Source organism: Hemitrygon akajei, unplaced genomic scaffold (genome assembly GCF_048418815.1).
Source record: "Hemitrygon akajei unplaced genomic scaffold, sHemAka1.3 Scf000163, whole genome shotgun sequence".
Lineage (NCBI taxonomy): Eukaryota > Metazoa > Chordata > Chondrichthyes > Myliobatiformes > Dasyatidae > Hemitrygon > Hemitrygon akajei.
The window spans coordinates 521,375-542,704 of NW_027332049.1; the positions used below are offsets into that span (position 1 = coordinate 521,375).

The 21,330-nt window shown below is 45.3% G+C and overlaps 1 protein-coding gene across 4 annotated transcripts; it reads right to left on the reverse strand.

Moving 5' to 3' along the window:
• Nucleotides 1–1,443: 1,443 nt before the first annotated feature.
• LOC140724112 (uncharacterized) lies at nt 1,444–14,185 on the reverse strand. 4 transcript variants are annotated; one of them, XM_073038595.1, is made up of 4 exons: nt 14,127–14,181; nt 13,175–13,280; nt 12,102–12,271; nt 1,444–4,070 (listed from the first exon to the last, which is right to left on the reverse strand). In XM_073038595.1, exon 4 carries the CDS (start codon nt 3,676–3,678, stop codon nt 2,638–2,640), a length of 1,041 nt encoding a protein of 346 aa, XP_072894696.1. In that variant the 5' UTR covers nt 3,679–4,070; nt 12,102–12,271; nt 13,175–13,280; nt 14,127–14,181; the 3' UTR covers nt 1,444–2,637. The 4 variants fall into 4 exon arrangements, with proteins under 4 accessions (XP_072894696.1, XP_072894699.1, XP_072894698.1 ...); XM_073038598.1 differs by lacking the exon at nt 13,175–13,280 and having other exon boundaries at nt 12,102–12,267; nt 14,127–14,185; XM_073038597.1 differs by lacking the exon at nt 13,175–13,280 and having other exon boundaries at nt 14,127–14,180.
• Nucleotides 14,186–21,330: the final 7,145 nt, after the last annotated feature.

The following is a 21,330-nucleotide window of genomic DNA, read 5'->3' on the forward strand; positions in this document are numbered from 1 at the left end:
ACGTTACTTGGTAGGAATGGCAACAGCGGATCTCGTGGGGGTTATGGTTACAGCTATCATGGAACAGTCTAACATAATTTATAGCTACGCTGATTTCCTGTTCATTACACCGATCTGCGCTCTGATACTTCTGCTCAGTATTGCCACCATGGACTGTTCCGTTTGGCTGACAGTCGGTTTCACATTCGATCATCTTGTTGCAATACGTTGTTAAAAGCTACGTGAAAGATACTGCACGGAGAGAACCGCAACTGCTGTTATAGCGACCGTTGTTGTAGTGAGCTGTGCAAGGTGCATCCCGTTTTACTTTATAGTGGAGCCAGAGGTCATAATAAACAACGTTCCATGGCGCTGTGTCTTCACCTCAGAATATTTAACGTCACCAGAGTGGAAAGGTTACAAACAATTTGACTGTATCTTCACACCATTATTAGCAATCTGTTTAATTCTATTGTTTAAGGTTTTAACAGTCAAACACATCGTTTTGGCAAACAGAGTCCGTCGAGGACTCCGGAACAGCGCGAATGATAATGATCCAGAATTGAAGAACCGAAGAAAATCCATGATTCTCTTGTTTGCTTTATCAGCCAATTTCATATATCTGCGGTTTCGCTATGTCATGCAATCCATGGACTGGCAAGTGCAGAATTATTCGTACAAAGACAAATATTTGAATACCCCAGTATATATCTTGCAGCAAGTTGGATTCCTGATGCAGTTCCTTAGAACCTGCACCAACACGTGTATCAACACACTTACACAGGAAATTTAGAGAGGAGCTCAGAAATGGATTGAAATATCTGTTCACACTAAATTGACGGTGCTGGAGGTAAAGTGCTCCTTATGTTTGGACATGTCTTGAAGTTTATTGACCTTGATTATTTTTATATTACTTATTCATTTTGTCAGGTGTTTAATACTCATAAGCCTGATATTGTTTTAATAGGAAAGTCTAACAGAACTAAATGCTGGTGGACATATACTTTTGGTTGAGCAACAGTACTGCAGAACTCCGTTGCAAGTCATTTATTATGGAATGTTGTATGAGTATGAACATATTAATCTCATGGAAAGCTGATGCCAGAGTAAGGAACATCGAAAGCTTATGATTTCAATTGAACATTTGACATATATATTTCTGCTTAACTGTGCAGAGGTGGGGGGGGGGGGTCGATTGGCTGAAACAAGCTTAACAGAAGGGTATTATAAAACATAACGCTGTACAAAGACTTTATACATCCAACCCGTAACTAGACATGGCTTGTTTTAAGTATTTGTTTAAAAATTCTGAGGGACATCCAAGTGTAATGCTTAGGGCTATTGGCTTGTGTTTGTCGAGGGAGAAACCCATCCACCCGCCAAACCGTGTCTCCCGTTTGCGTAGATACTGTGTAACGCACACTGGTACAAACTTGCACATACAATATCAGACAGCATATAATGTATGTTTTACAGAATACACTTTATAAATCTTACTGGAGCTAGGTAATTAACAGCAATACGATATACAAGGAAAGAAGAGGGAGCCAAAAAATCGTTGGAGCTCAATTATCGAAGCCTTCGTTCCACCGTTCGATCTCCCACCTCCTCGACCTGCCGCCTGGGACCAACCTCAGTGGTTGACCAGAGCTCGTCCAGTACGTCCTTCCTCTTCGGTTCTCATCCCGAAAAACCCGCGCACTCACTCCAGGTTCCCACACATACAGATAGAACAACATTGCTTCCACTGGTTAGTTCCTCTGTTATCAATAATTATAACCCAAACATTTCAACTAAACAGAACATTACCTCATCAGTTACCTACAAAGAAGTCATTTCATTCTAGTGCCAGAGAAGCCATTTTATATATGCAGTTAACATTAATAATCTGAGAACTCTGCAAGTGTAACATGCTGTAAGGTTTCACTGCTCATGTAATGGCCTCTCTGCAATGTTTCACTGCTGAGGTAATGGTTTCTCTGTAGCAGCAATGTTTAGGTTAAGACTAGAGATAACAGGGTTTTGGAGTGCTGGGCTATCCAATGAGAGAAACGTTCTTTCTTGTGAGTCTGGAAGAGAGAATTTGTGGTCTTTCGCTAGGGAGAGATGAGAAGACGTGAATGGAGAGAGAGGGCCATTTTTCTTTGTTTACTTTACTAACCCTATAGTCAAAGTAAGAATTATAAAGCTCAATCATTTAATCGCACATTGTGTACTGTTTGTAATTTCGGGGAACTGATTTGTAACAGGGGACACATCACACAGCATCCACCCAAACGAGATTTCTTAAGTTTGGCCGGGCTGGGGGGCTATCACCCCCAATATTAAGCTGCCAACTGAGGCAAGAGTTACATAAGGTTAGATGACTAAGTGAATCACTTCCCCCATTCACAGCAGGTGAACGGCCTCTCCCCAGTGTGAACTGACTGGTGACTCTGTAGGTGGGATGACTGAGTGAATCACTTCCCCACATTCACAGCAGGTGAACGGCCTCTCCCCAGTGTGAACTCAATGATGCACATTTAGTTGATTTCACTGAGAGAATCTCTTCCCAAAGTCTGAGCAGGTGATCGGCCTCTACCCAGTGTGAACTCGTTGGTGTAACTTCAGTTGAGATGACTGAGTGAATTCCTTCCCACAGACTGAGTAGGTGAACGATCATTTCCCTGTGTGGGCTGACTGGTGTTTCTGTAGGCGATGTGACTGTGTGAATCCTTTCCCACAGACTGAGCAGGTGAATGGCCACTCTCCAGTGTGAACTGACTGGTGTCTTAATAGGTGAGATGACTGTGTGAATCCCTTCCCACATTCTGAGCAGGTGAATGGCCTCTCCACAATGTGAACTCGCTGATGTACCTTCAGTTGGGATGACGAAATGAATCCCTTCCCACAGTCTGAGCAGGTGAACGGCCTCTCCCCAGTGTGAACTCGCTGATGTATCTTCAGTAGAGATGACTGAGTGAATCCCTTCCCACAGTTTGAGCAGGTGAACGGCCCTTTCCCTGTGTGGGCTGACTGGTGTCTCAGTAGGTGAGATGACCGATTGAATCCCTTCCCACAGTCTGAGCAGGTGAACCGCCACTTCCCAGTGTGAACTGACTGGTGTCCCTGTAGGGAGGATGATTCAGTGAATCCCTTCCCACAGACTGAGCAGATGAATGGCCACTCCCCGGTGTGTACTGACTGGTGTCTCAGTACATGGGATGCGCAAGTGAATCTCTTCCCACAAACTGTGCAGGTGAACGGCCTCTCCCCAGTGTGAACTCGCTGGTGTACCTTCAGTTGAGATGACTGAGTGAATCCCTTCCCACAGTCTGAGCAGGTGAATGGCCTCTCCCGAGTGTGAACTCGCTGGTGTGCCTGTAGGCTAGCTAACGTTGTGAATCCTTTCCCACAGTCTGAGCATGTGAACGGCCTCTCTCCAGTGTGAACTCTCTGATGTACCTTCAGTTCAGATGACTGAGCGAATCCCTTCCTACAGACTGAGCAGGTGAATGGCCAGTCACCAGTGTGAACTGACTGGTGTCTCAGTAGGTGAGATGACTGTGTGAATCCTTTCCCACAGACTGAGCAGGTGAATGGCCACTCTCCGGTGTGAACTGACTTGTGCCCCAGTAGGAAATATGACGATGTGAATCCCTTCCCACAGTCTGAGCAGGTGAACGGACGCTCCCCGGTGTGAACTCGCTGGTGAGCCATTAGGTCAGATGACCGAGTTAATCCTTCCCCACAAATTCAGCAGATGACCAGCCGCTGCCCAGTGTGAACTGACTGGTGTGTCCACAGGTGGGATGACTGACTGAATCCCTTCTCACACACAGAACAGTTGAATGACCTTGTCCCAGTGTGAACTTGCTGATTTATCTTCATGAGATGACCTTGAATCCCCAGTTTGAAAAGGTGAACGGCCTTTCCCCTGTGTAAACTGACAGGCGTCAGTCAAATGATCAAGTGAATCCCTCCCCACAACCTGAGCAGGAAGGATGATCGAGTGAATCCCTTGCTCCACTTCTTAAATATCTGGACAGAGGCAGCAAAACTAGCATCCTGTGTTCAAGATTCCCACAGACAAATTCCTTGTCATTTTTAACCTGTAAAAAGATTTACAAAATCCATCAATGGGTGAAGAACATTTCAGATGAGATCACTTGAGTTGCCAAGGTTTGCTCTGGTTACAGTGAGGTTCAACACAAGTTGGAGAGAGAAATCATCTCCTGACTGGGCACAGTGCTGGTATCTGGAATGACCATCAAACTCTGACACTCTTCCTGTCTCTATAATGGGGCATTTCTGCCATCACCAATTTGTGACCTGGCTCAGTTTGACTCTCTCCATTGGTATTATTCCCTGTTCCCACTGAGCTGCATGGGTGCCTGGCCCCACAGTAACTGAAATACTCTCACACAAATAGCCTTTGTTGATGTGCAGCTGAGATTTTCTTTTACCTACTGTCAATTTAAAGTGCCACAGCTTTAAAGCCATGTAAACATTTCCTGCCCAGATGAATGATTGGTCAGCACAGCAGTTAAATGAATATTAGTATTATTTCATGTTCTTATCAGAGTCATAGGAAAGTACAACACAGAAAATGGCCCTTTGGCCCAGCTAGCTTGTGTTGAACTATGTAAACTGTCTACTCACGTACCTCCACCATTCAGGTACCTATAAAAACTTACTAAATGTTGAAATTCAGCTCGCATGCAACAGCTGGGAGTCTGCTCATTCCACGCCTGGATGACTGTCTGTCTGAAGAAGTTTCCCTTAGTGTTTCACCTTTCACCCTTAATCCATGGCTTGCGGTTGTAGTCCCACTCCATCTCAGTGCAAAAAGCCAGCTTGCCTCTACCCCAACTACAAACGTTTGTATAACACTCATAATTTTGGTATACCAGAACTGAAATGGTTGCCACAAGAGGACACAGGTTTAAGGTGCTGGGGAGTGGGTACAGAGGAGATGTCAGGGGTACGTTTTTTACTCAGAGTGGTGAGTGCATGGAATGGACTGCTGGCAACGGAGGTGGAGGCAGATATGACAGGGTCTTTTAAGAGAATTTTGGATAGATACATGGAGCTTAGAAAAATAGAGGGTTGTAGGTAAGCCTAGAAATTACTAAGGTAGGGACATGGTTGGCACAAATTTGTGGGCCAAAGGGCCTGTATTGTGCTGTAGGTTTTCTATGCTTCCATGTCTCTACCTCCATCAAATCTCCCCTCAATCTTCTACATTCCAAGGCAAAAAAGCCCAGACCTGTTCAATCTCTCCTTATAACCCAAGCCCTCCAGACCTCACAGCATCCTAGTGAATATTCGCTGAACTCTTTCAACCTCTTTTACATCTTCCTGCATAATGCAAAACTGCACACAATACTCCAAATTAGGCCTCACCTATGTCTTGTAGAAAGTCAACATAACATCCATCTGCTGTACTCAGTACTTTGGTTTACGAAGGCCAATGTGCCAAAATCTTTCTTTCCGTCCCTATCGAACTGTGACACCACTTTCAGTGAAATATAGACCTATAATCCCAGATCCCTTTCTTCAACAACACTCCTCCATGTCCGACCAGTCACTGTGTAAGACCTACCCTGATAGTGCAACACCTCACACTCGTCTCCATTAAATTCCATTTTCCATTTCTCAAACTATTTTTCCAGCGGATCCAGATCGCACTGCAAGCCATGATAGTCTTCCTCACTGTCCACTACACCCCAATCTTGGTGTCATCCACAAATTTGATCATCCAGTTAACCACACTATCATCCAGATTACTGATATAGATGACAATCAACAACAGATCCAGCACTGATCCCTGAGGGACATCACTAGTCACAGGCTTCCAGTCAGAGAGGCAACCATCTGCTACCACACTCAGGAGATGAAGTTTTAAGAGTATTAGGGGACGTAAGGAATGGATTCTAGTGATGGGACCCGGAGCAATAGAGCAGTGAAAGAAGTGCATGGAGTAAGGCCAGATCTAACATATAGAGAGGCTTTGAAGAAAGAGAAGCAGTATAAAGGGTGTAAAGGTAGTAAGGTAGAAAGGCTAAAGTGTGTGTACTTCAATGAAAGAAGCATCAGGTACAAAGGTGATGAACTGAGAGCTTGGATATATACATGGAATTATGATGTAGTGGCCATTACAGAGACTTGGCTGGCACCAGGCAGGAATGGATTCTCAATATTCATGGATTTCAGTGCTTTAAAAGGGATAGAGAGGGGGGAAAAGGGGAGGAGGGGTGGCATTACTGGTCAGGGATACTATTACAGCTGCAGAAAGTGTGGGCAATATAGCAGGATCCTCTTTTGAGTCAGTATGGGTGGAACTCAGGAACAGGAAGGGAGCAGTTACTCTATTGAGGGTATTCTATAGGCCCCCTGGTAGCAGCAGAGATACCGAGGAGCAGATTGGGAGGCAGATTTTGGAAAGGTGCAAAAATAACAGGTTTGTTCTCATGGGTGACTTTAACTTCCCTAAAATTGATTGGCACCTGATTAGTTCCAAGGGTTTAGATGGGGCAGAGATTGTTAAGTGTGTCCAGGATGTTTTCCTGTCACAGTATGTTGACAGGCCGACTGGGAGGGGAATGCCATACTAGATCTAGTACTAGGTAACAAACCGGGTCAGGTCACAAATCTCTCAGTGGGTGAGCACCTGGGGGACAGTAATCAGCGCTCCCTGGCCTTTAGCATTATCATGGAAAAGGATAGAATCAGAGAGGACAGGAAAATTTTTATTTGGGGAAGGACAAATTATGAAGCTATAAGGCTAGAACTTGCAGGTGTGAATTGGGATGATGTTTTTGCAGGGAAATGTACTATGGACATGTGGTCGATGTTTAAGGATCACTTGCAGGATGTTAGGGATAAATTTGTTCCGGTGAGATAGATAAAGAATGTTAGGGTGAAGGAACCATGGGTAACAAGTGAGGTGGAAAATCTAGTCAGGTGGAAGAAGGCAGTAGACATGAGGTTTAGGAAGCAAGGATCAGATGAGTCTATTGAGGAATATCGGGTAGCAAGAAAGCTTAAGAAGGGGCTGAGAAGAGCAAGAAGGAGCCATGAGAAGGCCTTGATGAGTAGGGTAAGGGAAAACCCCAAGGCATTCTCCAGTTATATGAAGAACAAAAGGATGACAGGAGTGAAGGTAGGACCGATTAGAGATAAAGGTGGGAAGATGTGCCTGGAGGCTGTGGAAGAGAGCGACGTCCTCAATGAATACTTCTCTTCGGTATTCAACAATGAGAGGGAACTTGATGATGGTGAGGACATTATGAGTGCGGTTGATGTTCTGGAGCATGTTGATATTAAGGGAGAGGAGGTGCTGGAGTTGTTAAAATACATTAGGACAGATAAGTCCCCGGGGCCTGATGGAATATTCCCCAGGCTGCTCCACGAGGCGAGGGAAGAGATTGCTGAGCCTCTCGCTAGGATCATATCAATGTTGTCGACGGGAACGGTACCGGAGGATTGGAGGGAGGCGAATGTTGTCCCCTTGTTCAAAAAAGGTAGTAGGGATACTCCGGATAATTATAGACCAGTGAGCCTTACGTCTGTGGTGGGAAAGCTGTTGGAAAAGATTCTTAGAGATAGGATCTATGGGCATTTAGAGAATCATGGTCTGATCAGGGACAGAGGGCATGGCTTTGTGAAGGGTGGGTCATGTCTAACAAACCTGATAGAATTCTTTGAGGAGGTGACCAGGCATATAGATGAGGATAGTGCAATGGATGTGATCTACATGGATTTTAGTAGGGCATTTGACAAGGTTCCACACGGTAGGCTTATTCAGAAAGTCAGAAGGCATGGGATCCAGGGAGGTTTGGCCAGGTGGATTCAGAATTGGCTTGCCTGCTGAAAGCAGAGGGTCGTGGTGGAGGGAGTACATTCAGATTTGAGGGTTGTGACTAGTGGTGTCCCACAAGGATCTGTTCTGGGACCTCTACTTTTCATGATTTTTATTAACAACCTGGATGTGGGGGTAGAAGGGTGGGTTGGCAAGTTTGCAGATGACACAAATGTTGGTGGTGTTGTTGTCAGTATAAAGGATTGTCGAAGATTGCAGAGAGATATTGATAGGATGCAGAAGTGGGCTGGGAAGTGGCAGATGGAGTTCAACCCGGAGAAGTGTGAGGTGGTACACTTTGAAAGGACAAACTCCAAGGCAGAGTACAAAGTAAATGGCAGGATACTAGGTAGTGTAGAGGAGCAGAGGGATTTGGGGGTACATGTCCACAGATCCCTGAAAGTTGCCTCACAGGTAGATAGGATAGTTATGAAAGCTTATGGGGTGTTAGCTTTCGTAAGTCGAGGGATAGAGTTTAAGAGTCGTGACATAATGATGCAGGTCTCTAAAACTCTGGTTGGCCACACTTGGAGTACTGTGTCCAGTTCTGGTCGCCTCACTATAGGAAGGATGTAGAAGCATTGGAAAGGGTACAGAGGAGATTTACCAGGATGCTGCCTGGTTTAGAGAGTATGCATTATGATCAGAGATTAAGGGAGCTAGGGCTTTACTCTTTGGAGAGAAGGAAGATGGAAGATGGAGAAGGAAGAGAGAAGGAACTGCTTGTGGTGTGGTTTTTGGTCCGTTGTAATGTGTTGATCTGAGAGGATGGTATGCAAGACAAGATTTTCATTGAACCTCGGTACATGACAATAATAAACAATTCCCCACTTTAACTGTGTGGAAATATTGGACAGACTGAGCTTCTCCTCTGGAACTTCTGGAGGGAGATTTCACTGAAGTGTACAAATGCTTGAGAAGCCCGAAAAAAACAGAAAAGGCTTCCTTCTTGCATGATAGAGGTGTACAAGATATTGAGAGGAATAGATAAAGTGAATAGCCAGCACCTCTTCTCCATGGCACCTCTGCTCAGTACAAGAGGACATGGCTTTAAGGTGAGGGGAGGGAAGTTCAAGGGGGATATTAGAGGAAGGTTTTTCAGCCAGAGAGTAGTTGGTGCGTTGAATGCACTGCCTGAGTCAATGGTGGAGGCAGATACACTAGTGAAGTTTAAGACACTACTAGACAGGTATATGGAGGAATTTAAGGTGGAGGGGTGTGTTATAAGGGAGGCAGGGTTTGAGGGTCGGCACAACATTGTGGGCAGAATGGCCTGTAATGCGCTGTACTATTCTATGTTCTATGACTCTTGTAAATAACGGGTAGTGTGCAAATTTCTGTTTTATCCTTCACTGAGGAATCTGCTTGCAGCTTGTTTAACAATGAACTATACAGCACAGTGCAGGCAATTCGTCCCACAATGTTGTGCCGACCCTTAAAACCTGCCCCCCATATAACCCTCCACCCTAAATTCCTCCATATACCTGTCTAGTAGTTTAGATTAATGGCTCACAGCAGTCTCGTGGGAACGTTATGTAGAGCTGAGTTCTCATGAGACACGAACTGAACTAAGTTCCCTCCTTTGTCTAATGAAAGAGAATAACTGAGAAGGATTGGACAGAACATTCCTTTGTAATTAAAAGTCTGATGTTGTGCACTCCATTATCTAAGAAATTAAGTTTTGCTCCAACAGACTTGTTGGGAGTACCAGTTGAACTAAAGTTCTCTTTTTTTCACTAGTTCTATAAACTGTAACGCTTCTGCATGTTAGACAGAGGTTCATCACGGGCCGCCAGAGGGAGAGGAATTCTGTCTCTCTGATGCTTGGCTCCGAGCTTCTCACCAGCTGAGTTCAAACAAATAAACTAGTCATAAGGATAAAGTAAAGAACTGCTTGTGGTGTGGTTATTGGTCTGTTGTAATGTGTTGATCTGAGAGAATGGTATGCAAGACAAGATTTTCACTGAACCTCGATACATGACAATAATAAATGATTCCCCACTTTAACTGTGTGGAAATATTAGACAGACTGAGCTTCTCCTCTGGAACTTCAGGAGGGAGATTTCACTGAGGTGTACAAATGTCTGAGAAGCCTGTAAAAACAGAAAAGGCTTCCCTCTTGCATTAATCGGGTTATATACCTCGAAACACTGGCTGCACTTCAGCAAGTTGTAACAGTGGAATGGAGTCAATGAAAAAAATGCCCAACCACAATGAGAGGACGTGACATTAGATCCCACTCCTTTGTCTGAACGGAAGAAAGATCAAACTGCACAACCACGAGAAAAAACCCCACAGACGTAAGGAACCGCGTACATGTCAGACCCCAGTGTGGCAAACCCATGCATGACATCAGGCATGTGGAGGGGGGAGGGAAGGGGAGGGGATAAGATTTTTGGTTCCCTGGTTCTCTTCCAGGGAAGGTGGGACCTGTACAGAAGGGACCACAGCAAGAGAGAAGGTTCTTTGGAAACTGAAGATCTGAAGGCAGATAAGTCACCTGGACCAGATGGTTTACACCCACAGTTCTGAAAGAGGTGGCCGGAGAGATTGTGCAGGCATTACTAATGATCCTTCAAGAATCACTGAATTCAGAAATGGCTCTGGAAGACTGGAACATTGCAAATGTCACTCCACTCTTCAAGAAGGGAGAGAGGCAGAAGAAAGGAAACTATAGGCCACTTAGACTGACAGTGGTTTGAAAGATGTTGGAGTCGATCATTAAGTATGTCAGTTCGGGGTACTTGGAGGCACAAGATAAAATAGGCCGGAGTCTGCATTGTTTCCTCAAGGGAACATCTTGCCTGATAAATTTGTTGGAATGCTTTGAGAACTAATAAGCAGGGTAGACAAATGAGAATTGGTTGATGTTGTGTACTTGGATTTTCAGACCTTTGATAAGATGCCACACATGAGGCTCCTTAACAAGCTCTGAGCCTATGTTATTTCAGGAAAAAGGAGGATTGGCAGGAGGAAATGAGTGGGAATACTGACAGCCTTTTCTGGCTGGCTACCAGTTTCTAGTGGAGTTCCACAGGGTTCTACATTGGGAACGATTCCTTTCATGTTATATGCCAATGATCTGGTTGATGGAACTGATGGCAAGCTAAACACCCCGACAGTGTCGGTACCCCTTCCTCTAACAGTGAGTGAAACATTCAGATAGCTGATCGCTGCGAGGAATTATACTTGTTGGTCGTTGAAGTTCGTTCAGGCTTGACTGGATGGAGTTAATGCAGAGTTCGGCGATGTCACAGTGAAAGAACACAACATCCAAATCCTTTACGTTGTCCCTCTGACCTCCGGCCACTGGTGGTGCCATGGGGAACGCCTGCCTATTACAGCAAAGTGCCGACCCCAACTGTATGCCCGCAGTTCTCCTGGTTGGGCGGCGATGAGGAAGGAGCTGATCTCGGGTTTGTGTAAATCGAAGGGCAGTTGCAGTGGGAAAGGGCCGGGACCGAGCCAGACGGCTGGACAGTCTGGGCCGGGAATATAGGATCAGTTAGTTCTGGTTCCCCAAGCTGTGAGAGTGGATGTGGGTAACGAGGATCTGTTTACCTGTATGGATGAGGGGTAAATGGTGGGAAAGTTATGGGGCTACTGGCAGGTGGAGGGAGGTTGTGGATGTAGGTTATCAGACACAGTGTGACCCGGGAGGATGGGTCCGAGGGGAAATTAAGTTGTGAGCAAAGGAGGATCTGGTCCATTGCATCAGACAGCTTTCAGGAAGCAACAAATCTCTCTTTATATTAATTACTGTCTAATCTTGCTAACGTTGTGTTTGTCACAGAGCCCAGAGTCTGGGAACAGCTCGATGGTAGGAAGCAGATGGTGATGATGGGAGGTTGTTTATTGGAATCAAGGCCCATGTCTCCTGAAGCTACCCAGGGTAACACCCATTGCTACTTGTCATGAATGTCAATAATCTTGTGGAGAATGTACAGGGTGCGTATAGTGAGTCTGCAGCAAGTAATTTCAAACAATTACCTCTTTTTGCAAGATAGTAAATATAAACACCCCTCTTTCCCTCTCCACGCTCAGAACCGACCGAAAGCTACTTCAGAAGATGCAAGCTCTTCAAATGAGCAAACACTGAGGGAATGTGAGAGACTTTAAAGAGCTGGGACACTGACAGTACATTACCAGACCTGGAGTGATTGCAACTGGGTCTGACAGACTTAACTGATACATTCATTCTCACCTCAACTATTCCCTACTTTATTTTGTACAGATACGTAATGTCTAAAGGACCAGTGTTTGAGTAAATGAGACTCACCAAACTTTCTCCTGACTGAATCACTGGAAACCCTGAGTCAGAAGGGTTTCTCTCCAGTCGGTGCTCTCAATCCTCGGGCTGCTTCACTTGCTGCTGTTCCCTCATCTTCAGTCGCAGTTTGCTTCCAGTTGTGGGTTTTTCTACAAATAAATCTCACACCGCAGGTCTAACTTTAACATGAGAGATAATGAAGCATGTTAACAAAATCATGGCTGAGATTTATTCAAACATATTCCTGCCTTCCTCCTGTAACCCTGAAGCTACTTAGCAATCATGAGTATATTAATCTCTGTCATAAATATACCCAAATGGCAGCCTCAACCAACCTCTGTGGCAACAAATCCCACAGATCAGCCATCTTTTGGCTGAAGAACCTCATCTCAGTTTTAAAGGGAAGCATCTTTATTCTGAGCCTGTGCTGTCAGATCACAGACTCTCCGTCTAATCGAAACATCCTCTCCATGTCCACTGTATCCAGGCTTTTCAGCATTCGGTAGGTTTACTTAACCACCCCCTCCCCTTTCACCCCCGTCTGAACTCCATTGAGCACAGCCCCAGAACCATCAAATGCTCCTCATACATAAAGCCGATCATTCCTGAGATTATTCATGTGAACCTTGTTACCAACAACTGCACTGAACACATTTCCAAGTATAACAGACAATCAGGAAATTTAAACCATTCCAGAGTGAATGGAATAAAAAGAAACCGGAACACCAGAATCGCTCAACAGGTAAGGAACTGCTGTGAGGAGAACAACAAAGTTAACGATTCAGGCTCACAATCTTTTGTCAGAATGGATTCAGAATTTTTGATTTTTAGTGCAAGTTGAGTTTCTGTTTGATTTCCACTGTCTGACAGACAGGTGACAGCGAAGAGGAATTTCCAAACACAGTTCAAACACTGAACCCCCCAGGTCTATTTCTACTGGTTCAAACACAGAACAGACCATTTACTCACAGCCTCTCCTTATGAGGGATGGAATACAAACTCATTCTCTCCTCAGATTAGCAGTCATTGCTTCCAAAGGAACTCCAGAAACAAACATTTGATCTCAGACCAGAAATACTCACTCAACACCTCATAAACCAGGGCAGCTTGATCCCCGGGTCCATTTTACTTGGATCTAAACAGGGGTGCAGTGCTGCCGGAGCTCACCGGAGCACCACTCCAGTACTTCTGTTAGAAAATAAGTCAAAATAAACAAGCAGGAAATTTAACAGCGGGGGTTAGGGAGAGGGGTTGGTGGCTGGTGGGGAAAATACCACTAATAACATTAGGATAGGATATTTGATCGTTTCTGGTGAAATCGTGGAGCTGTGACTGTGGTGGTCCGTGGATTACTCACTAAAACGAAAGTAAATTTTTCTCACTAACAACCCTATGGCTTCGAAGCAAACATTACTTCACTTGCTTGATAATTCAATTTCATGATAATTGGTGAATGCAATCGTGAAAAACTATCATATTATTAAATTAAATTAAATATGTTTTATTGTACCAGTTGTATACTGAAATGCAGTGACTGGCTATAATCTTGTTAATGTCTTAACTATCACTGTGTTTCTGTGGAGCTCTGGAATTCATATATCTTTCTTTCATCTTGGTTTAGTGCTTGACATTATAAAAAGCCCCATTCATACATATATATGTGTGTGTGTGTGACACCCAATTTGTGTACGTGCTCATCACATGAATAGGGCAATGATTGATAAATTCGTGGCCTAAGGTGGAAGGAGTCGATTTTAGAAAACCTAGCAATTTTCAATTATCTGAAACAGAAAACCCGCAAAAGTTATTGTTCAAACTTTCTCCATAATCACTCAAAGAGTTGAACTGCACGTACATGTACCGAGAGCTACATAACTTTCGGCCTTCTAACGTAGGCCACGAACTTATCAATCACCCCTCGAACAGCTCCGGCAGCTAAAAGATTGCAGCCGTCCGGCAGAGCTCGGGCCCGGTCCTTTCCCAATCCAACCGGCCCAAATTTACACAAACCCGCCGAGATCAGACCCCACTCACCCCTCCGCTCGAGTCGGAGAACCGCCAACAACCGCTGCTGTCGGCACTGCGCATGCGTTTATCAGGAGGTTCTCTGCAGCACCACCGGTGGCCGGAGGTCTGCACATTGCCACCAGTGGCCGAAGGTCCGTACAGCGACACCCGCGGCCGGAGGCCTGCATATCGCCACTAGTGGCCAGCGGACCATGCAGAGCCCCCTGTAATCGGAGGCGGGAGGGACAGCGGAGTGGTAAATCACAAACGCGACAAAGTCTGCAGGTGCAGGAAATCCAGAGCAACACAAACAAAATGCTGGCGGAACTCAGCAGGCCCGGCAGCATCTATCGAAAAGAGTCGACAGTTGACGTTTCCAGTTGTACCCTCTTTCAGGACTGAGATGGAATGGGGGAAATATCTGAATAAGATCGGGGCGGGCGAGAAAATGGTTCGCTGGATGGTGATAGGTGAAGCCAGGTAGATGGGAAAGCTCAAGAGCAGAAGAAAATAGAATCTAATAGGAGAAATAGTGGAGAATAGGAGCAGTGGACCTAGAGAGACGTGATAAGCACGTGAGAGGACGTGAAAAGTCAGCGAGGAAGAGAGGGAGTGGGAGGGAGGGAGATTTGTTCACCGGGAGGAGAAATCGATATTCATGCCATCAGGTTGGGGGGAGGGCTACCCAGACGGAATATAAGGTGCAGATTCTGGACCTTGAGGGTGGCCTTAACTTGGCAGAAGAGGATGCGATGGTTTGACACGTCGGAACGGGAATGGGAATGGGAATCGGAATGAAAATGTTTGAACACCGGGAAGTCCCGCTGGGAGCGGATAGTTCAAAGGTCAGTTTATTATCAAAGCAGGTATCCATAAACAACTCTTGCGTTTTATTTTCTTCTCCAGAGAACCACAAAACAAAGAAAGAGCATGAAAGTCGTTCGGAGAGAAAAATCAAACTCCCACCCCTCCAAAAAGAACGGCATCCCGATCACCAACCCCCAAAACCCACCCCCCACGCACAAAAGGATATAACATCGATCTGCCCCCCCCCAAAAAAACAACCCTACCCCGCACAACTGCGGAGGAGCCGGTGTCACCAGTGTAGAGGCGGCCGCATCGGGAGCAGCGGACACAATAGGCGACCCGGGAAGATTCACAGGTGAAGTGTCGCCTCACCTGGAAGGATGTTTGGACAACGGAGAGAGTTCGGCCGTCCGGCCTTTTCACTGCGACACCCCCGAACTCCACATCAAATCCGTCCAAACGAATCTGGGCGAACTTTAATGACCAATAAATATAATTCCTCTCAGCGATCAGCTGTCTGAATGAATAACTGACTTTAAAGAGGAAGGGGTGTCTATGGTCCACATTGTCAGGATGTTGAGTTTACCAGGAGACAAAGACTACAGGGACGAGAGGTTTTCTGTTGACTAATACACTGTGTGTGGACCCCGCTGGCAATTCTGGTGTTGTGACCCGAATCGAGACAAACACCACGCTGCCCACTCCACCAACAACACGGCACAGCCGGACACATAACAGGGACTTTACATCAGACAACACTGGATTCAGTGATGAAACCCGTGATTAATGTTGTTGTCCCACTGAAATCATCAGAAACGTCCATTCAGGTGTTTTATTAAATGGGAGCGCTCTCCCACGGGTGACGTCACATAGGTGAATCCACGCGACTGACGTCACACATAGGTCCCCACACCGGGACCTGCCCTGGCGTGCGCGGTGTTTACGTCACCCACGCGCTGGAGAGCTCGAGCTTTATCGGTTTAACGGCTGAGCTACCAATCACGTGACCACCCCTCCCCCACTGCTGAAAAACAAAGCTTCAGGACCTACGCTACTCCCATTGGTACGAAGCGATGTCAATCACTGGTTACAACCAGTAACGGAGGCGAACAAGCCCAGTGGGCGTTACCCCGCTGAAACCGTTTCCCGCTCAAGCGTCGATCTCCCGTCAGGGCGGAACAAATCCCAAAGTAAATGTCCGCTTTCTGATTTATTTCCATTTCCCTCCGAGGGAAGTTGGGGCATTTGTGAAGCGTCTCCTGCGGCCGGAGTCTGATGTATCGCTGAGAGGTAGGAGGAGACCGCTCGGCCCGTCAGCGATTCCGGGAGAGAGGAGGATGATTTTACTGAAAGGATGAAGATGGTGAGAGACGGGGCAGACAGGATGTTTGTCCCGGTGGGGACAGGAGGGGCTCATCTGTGGAAATGTCTGAGCCCACGGTGGTAGCGATCAGAGGGATTCACCACATTGGAGGGCAAACACCGGCAGACTGTTGCCCTGCAAGCGGGGCCAGTGATCCGGGCAAAGTGACAATTATTAGGGATTTGTTGAGACTGTCCCTGGAATATGGGGTAAAATCCCGCTCCCCATACTAACACGGGTTATACAGACCAAAGAACAAACTGCCGGAGGAACTCAGTGGGTCGGGCAGCATCTGTGGAGGGAAATGGACCGTGAACATTTTGGGCCGAGACCCTCCCTCTGGACTGAGAGTGGACGGGAAATAGTCAGAGAAAAGAGGTGAGGGGTGGGGATGGGGCAAGAGCTGGGGAGTGAGAGGTGGATCCAGGTGAGGGGGAGGTGGGAAGGTGGAAATAGTGACGGGGTGGGAGGTGAGTGTTTGGGGCAACAGAAGATGGAAATTAATTCCATAGAGGATTAACAAAGAGGTTAGAGAGTATTTGTTATAGAGAGTGCAATGAAGATTCACCAGACTGGCCCCTGGAGTGGTGGGTCATCAGATGGAGAAAGATCAAATGTGATAAACCTTTCATTTGGAGAATCGAGGACTGAGAGGTGAACACATTGAAATACACAACATCATTACCAGTTGAACCAGGAATCCCAGTCTCTGAAAAAGGGGATGGACTGCCCCGGACTGAGATGAGGGGAAATGTCTCCACTCTGAGGGTGGGGAATGTCTGTAAATCCCACCACAGAGGATAGTGAATACTCGGTGATCGTCCTCACATAAAACAGAGGCCTGCAGATATGTGGAGACCAAAGGGATCGAGGAAATGAGCATCATGCAGAAACATGTGAGATGGGAGAGCAGCCGCCATCTTGTTGATGGTTAGAGGGGCTGAATGGCCTCCTCTTGCTGTTTCTCATTTGATGTTTCAGTGTTCCTGTCCAGTGAGGCTGGAGGAATATGAATAGAAATTAGTGTTTATAAACATAGATTGATTTAAATGAACACTGAACATTTCCTGTTTGGGTCTGAATTGTGTGTTGTACTGGGATGGGAATTGAGCCCATGACTCTGTGACCTGGGGGTGGAGGGAAAGGGACAGGGAAGATATGGAGGGAAAAACTAAACACGTATCTGGTGTAAGTATGGAATAATGTGGGAAATGCAGCGGATGGGTCAGGCAGTGTGTGAGGGTGAGGAGCGGAGTCAGCGGTTCAGATGGGAGACCCTCCACCCGTCACCTGATCCCGTTTCCTGTTCACGTTTCTCTGCAGATCTGCAGCATCTGCGGGTCACTGCTCTATGTGTACGTGTAGCTTCATCTTTCCTCGTTCAGACAAGGACGTGAGATCCAGATCTGTCACTTCCTCTCGTTGCGTGTGGACAATGTTCTTTTTCTGCAATATTTTCAGCATGTTTCATTCCACTCTTTACTGGCTGAAGTGCAGCCGATGTTTCTGGATGTGTGACCCATTTATGTGAGAATTTAGCCTTTTGATTTATCAGAGCTTCTCATAAATATGTACCGTTCACTCCAGAATTTCCAAAGCAACAACCCAGTCAAACAGTTCCACACAATTAAAATAGTTTATTACATTTGTATTATTTTTAAATTTTGTACTACTGATTTAATTTAACTATAGAATATGTATATTTTTGTAATTCATAGCTGTTAAAATCTATTGTTATGAGTTAGGTTCTACTGCTGCCGCAGAGACAACAAATTTCTTGGCATATGCCGGTGCTATTAAACCTGATTCTGATATTGATATGGGAGACCCACCACCGGTCACGATCCCAGTTACCGTAATGTGAGATTGAAGCCTATTCTATTTATTGGTATTTCTCAGAAAAGTCAACAGTTAAATTTCCTTCTGTGGTTCCAAAGCAGAATCTCAGTCTGTCTAATATTTCCACACAATTAAAATGGGGCTATTGTTTATTATCATCATGTACTGAGCTACAGTGAAAATCTTGCCTGACGTACCATCCACACAGATCAATACATTGAGCTGATATATGACAAGACAATAACTGTAACAAAGCATTATGGCTGCAGAGAAAGTGCAGTGCAGATAGACATATGGTGCAGGGTCACGTCGAGTTACATTGTGAGGTCGAGTCCATTTTATCATTCATTTGGCTTATAACCACAGACAGGAAGCCGACCTTGAGCCTGGTGATACGCACTTTAAGGTGTTTCTATCGCTTCCTTGAAGGGAGAGCAGGTTTGCAGCAAGAATGTCCAGATTGTGAGGATCTTTGAGTTCATATCCTGCTTTTCTGAGGTAGGGGAAGTGTAGGAAGAGTCAATGGAGGAGATGCTTGTTTCTCTGATGTTCTCTGTTCTCCAAAGCTCTGCAGTTCCTTGCAATCATAGGCAGAGCAGTAGCCATACCAAGGCGTGAAGTGTCGACAAGAAGCTCATAGACCTTGGCCTTCACCCTGCCTTGTGCAGCTGGATCCCGCTCTTCCTGTCAGATCGTCAGCAGGTGCTAAGTGTGGACTCTCTCACCTCTGTCTCTCTGACCCTCAGCACACATACCCCTCAGGGTTGCTCCCTGGCCCCCTCCTTTACTCTCTGTGCACCCACGACTTGTGTCGCCACTCACAGCTCCAATCTGTGAATTAAATTTGTTGACGACACTACACTGATTGGCCTAATCTCAAATAATAATTTTCAATCAATCTTCTGACAAGGCTCGGTCCAAACAAACTTTTCGCCCTTCTTCAGGAGATTACTCAGCGGAAAAGCGATACAAGCAAAGTTCTTACAGAACTTACGATAATATCCAACTGTTCCCAGAAACCTTCCAAGAACCTTGTTACCAGTCGGAATAGAAACTTCAGAAAATTGCCTGGACTTTTGCCTGAACAGGAACCAATTTGCCTTGACCTACAACATTGCCAAGATAGGTCACAGTGACATGGCCAAATTCACTCTTCGGTAAGTTAACTGTAAGGTTGGCCTGGGAAAGCCTGTCAAACAGCTTTTCTACTGCAGAGATATGCTCTTCCCAAGTGTCACTCCCTGTGACTAAGTCATCAGTATCGGTATCTGTGTGTTCCAACCCTCGAATTACAGAATCAGTCATTCTCTGCAATGTTCCTAGAGCATTTTTCATTCCAAACAGCAAAACTTTGTATTTGTACAACCCAGAAGGTGTCACAAACACAGAAATTTCTCTACCTTTGTCCGTCAATAGAACACACCTATACCCTTTCAGCAGATCAATCTTTGTAAGAAATTTAGCTTTTCCAGCCTTATTGATGTAATCATCCAACCTAGGGATAGGATATGCATCTGTTTTTGTTACTGCATTTACCTTTCCATAATCAGTGCAAAATCTAGCAGTGTTATGCATATATAGGTGTAAATATATATTTCCCAAACTTAGCTGGTAAATGATGCAGTCTTACGCTGGTGCGGTAAGGATATTTAGTTCAGTTCACGGGATTGAAGTGAGTGAGAGATTTGGCATCCAAACAGGTGTCATCGACCCTCTTCCGATGTCCTCCAAATCTTCCAAGTTAGCCAAACATGACCAACTTAAGAGCAGCATCTTCAAGTGACAATCTACCAACCCAGGCAAGGGTTTCTAGCAGATTTCACAGGGTCGCTCTTACATGCACTAATAGGCACAGACTGATTCCTCTTAACTGATCCTCACCCCCCCCCCCCCGTGGGCATTTAAAACTTCAGTGACAACTCTTCCCACTAGCCTTTGTGTGTCTGCCTGTCCTAAAAAACAAACAGCAACACTCCTTTAAATACCATTGTGCTGAACACCAGCTGTCCATCATGCAGGCCCTCCGCACTATCTGTCTCTGTAACAAGCCGCTTGTGCTCGTCTCTCTCTCTCTCTCTCTCTCTCTCTCTCTCTCTCTCTTACAGACATGGTTCTTAGAGGCACAGTCCATAATCACAGGCCTAATAATACCATTGTTCAGCATATATTCAATTTCTTGCTCAGCCAATTTACACTTTTCTACCTTCATGCAATATGGGTGTTGTTTAATCAGTTTGGCTGGTCCGAAATCTACGTCGTGTACTGCGACCGTGGTTTGCTTGGGAACATTGGGAAATAAACCTTTAAACTTCAGAATTAATTTCTTCTGCTGTTGTTGTTGCTTTGGCTGCAGATGAGCCAACTTGTTATCAATGTTTTCTTGAACAACTGAGTTCATTAGCCTAACTGGGACCATATTTAGCTTGTGAAAAGTCTCAGATGAGTCAATTGTTTCATTCTCAGGGTTGCCAGATTCATACGTTTTGATAACAACACCCATAGATGGTGCCTGCTTGTCAAAATAAGTCTGTATCATATTTATGTGTACGACCTGTGTTGGTTTGTGTCGGTCGGGTGTCTTAGTAACATAATTCACGTCATTAACTTGAGAGACTATTTCATACGGTCCACTGAATTTCGCCTTAACTGGATTCATCCACATTGGAAATAAGGCAAGCACCTTACCCCCCACCTGGTATTTTCTTTCACAAGCCTGCTTATCAAACCAAAACTTCATTTTGCTTTGAGAAATCTATAAGTTCTGTCTTGCTAGGCTACAGGACTGGTGTAGTTTGTTTTTGAACTTCAAAACATAGTCTAAGAAGTTAACATGTACATCCCAACAATCCACTGTTCCTTTAACAAGGTCAAAGGTCCCCTCACGCAGTGACCAAATACAAATTTAAATGGACTAAAGCCCAGTGATTCCTGTACTGACTCTCTTACTGTGAACAAAAAAAATATATTCCTTCATCCCAGTATTTTCCATTTTCAACACAGTATGTCTTATTCATTGTTTTGAGGGTAGAATGAAATCTATCTAAAGCCCCTTGTGATTCCGGATGGTATGCAGATGATGTAATTCATTTAGCTCCCAGTTCATAAACCACCTGCTGGAATAAACCAGATGTAAAATTACTTCCTTGATCAGACTGGATTGCTTTAGGCAAACCAAATAGAGTAAAAAACTTGGTAAGAGCCTTCGTCACAGTTTGAGCTTTA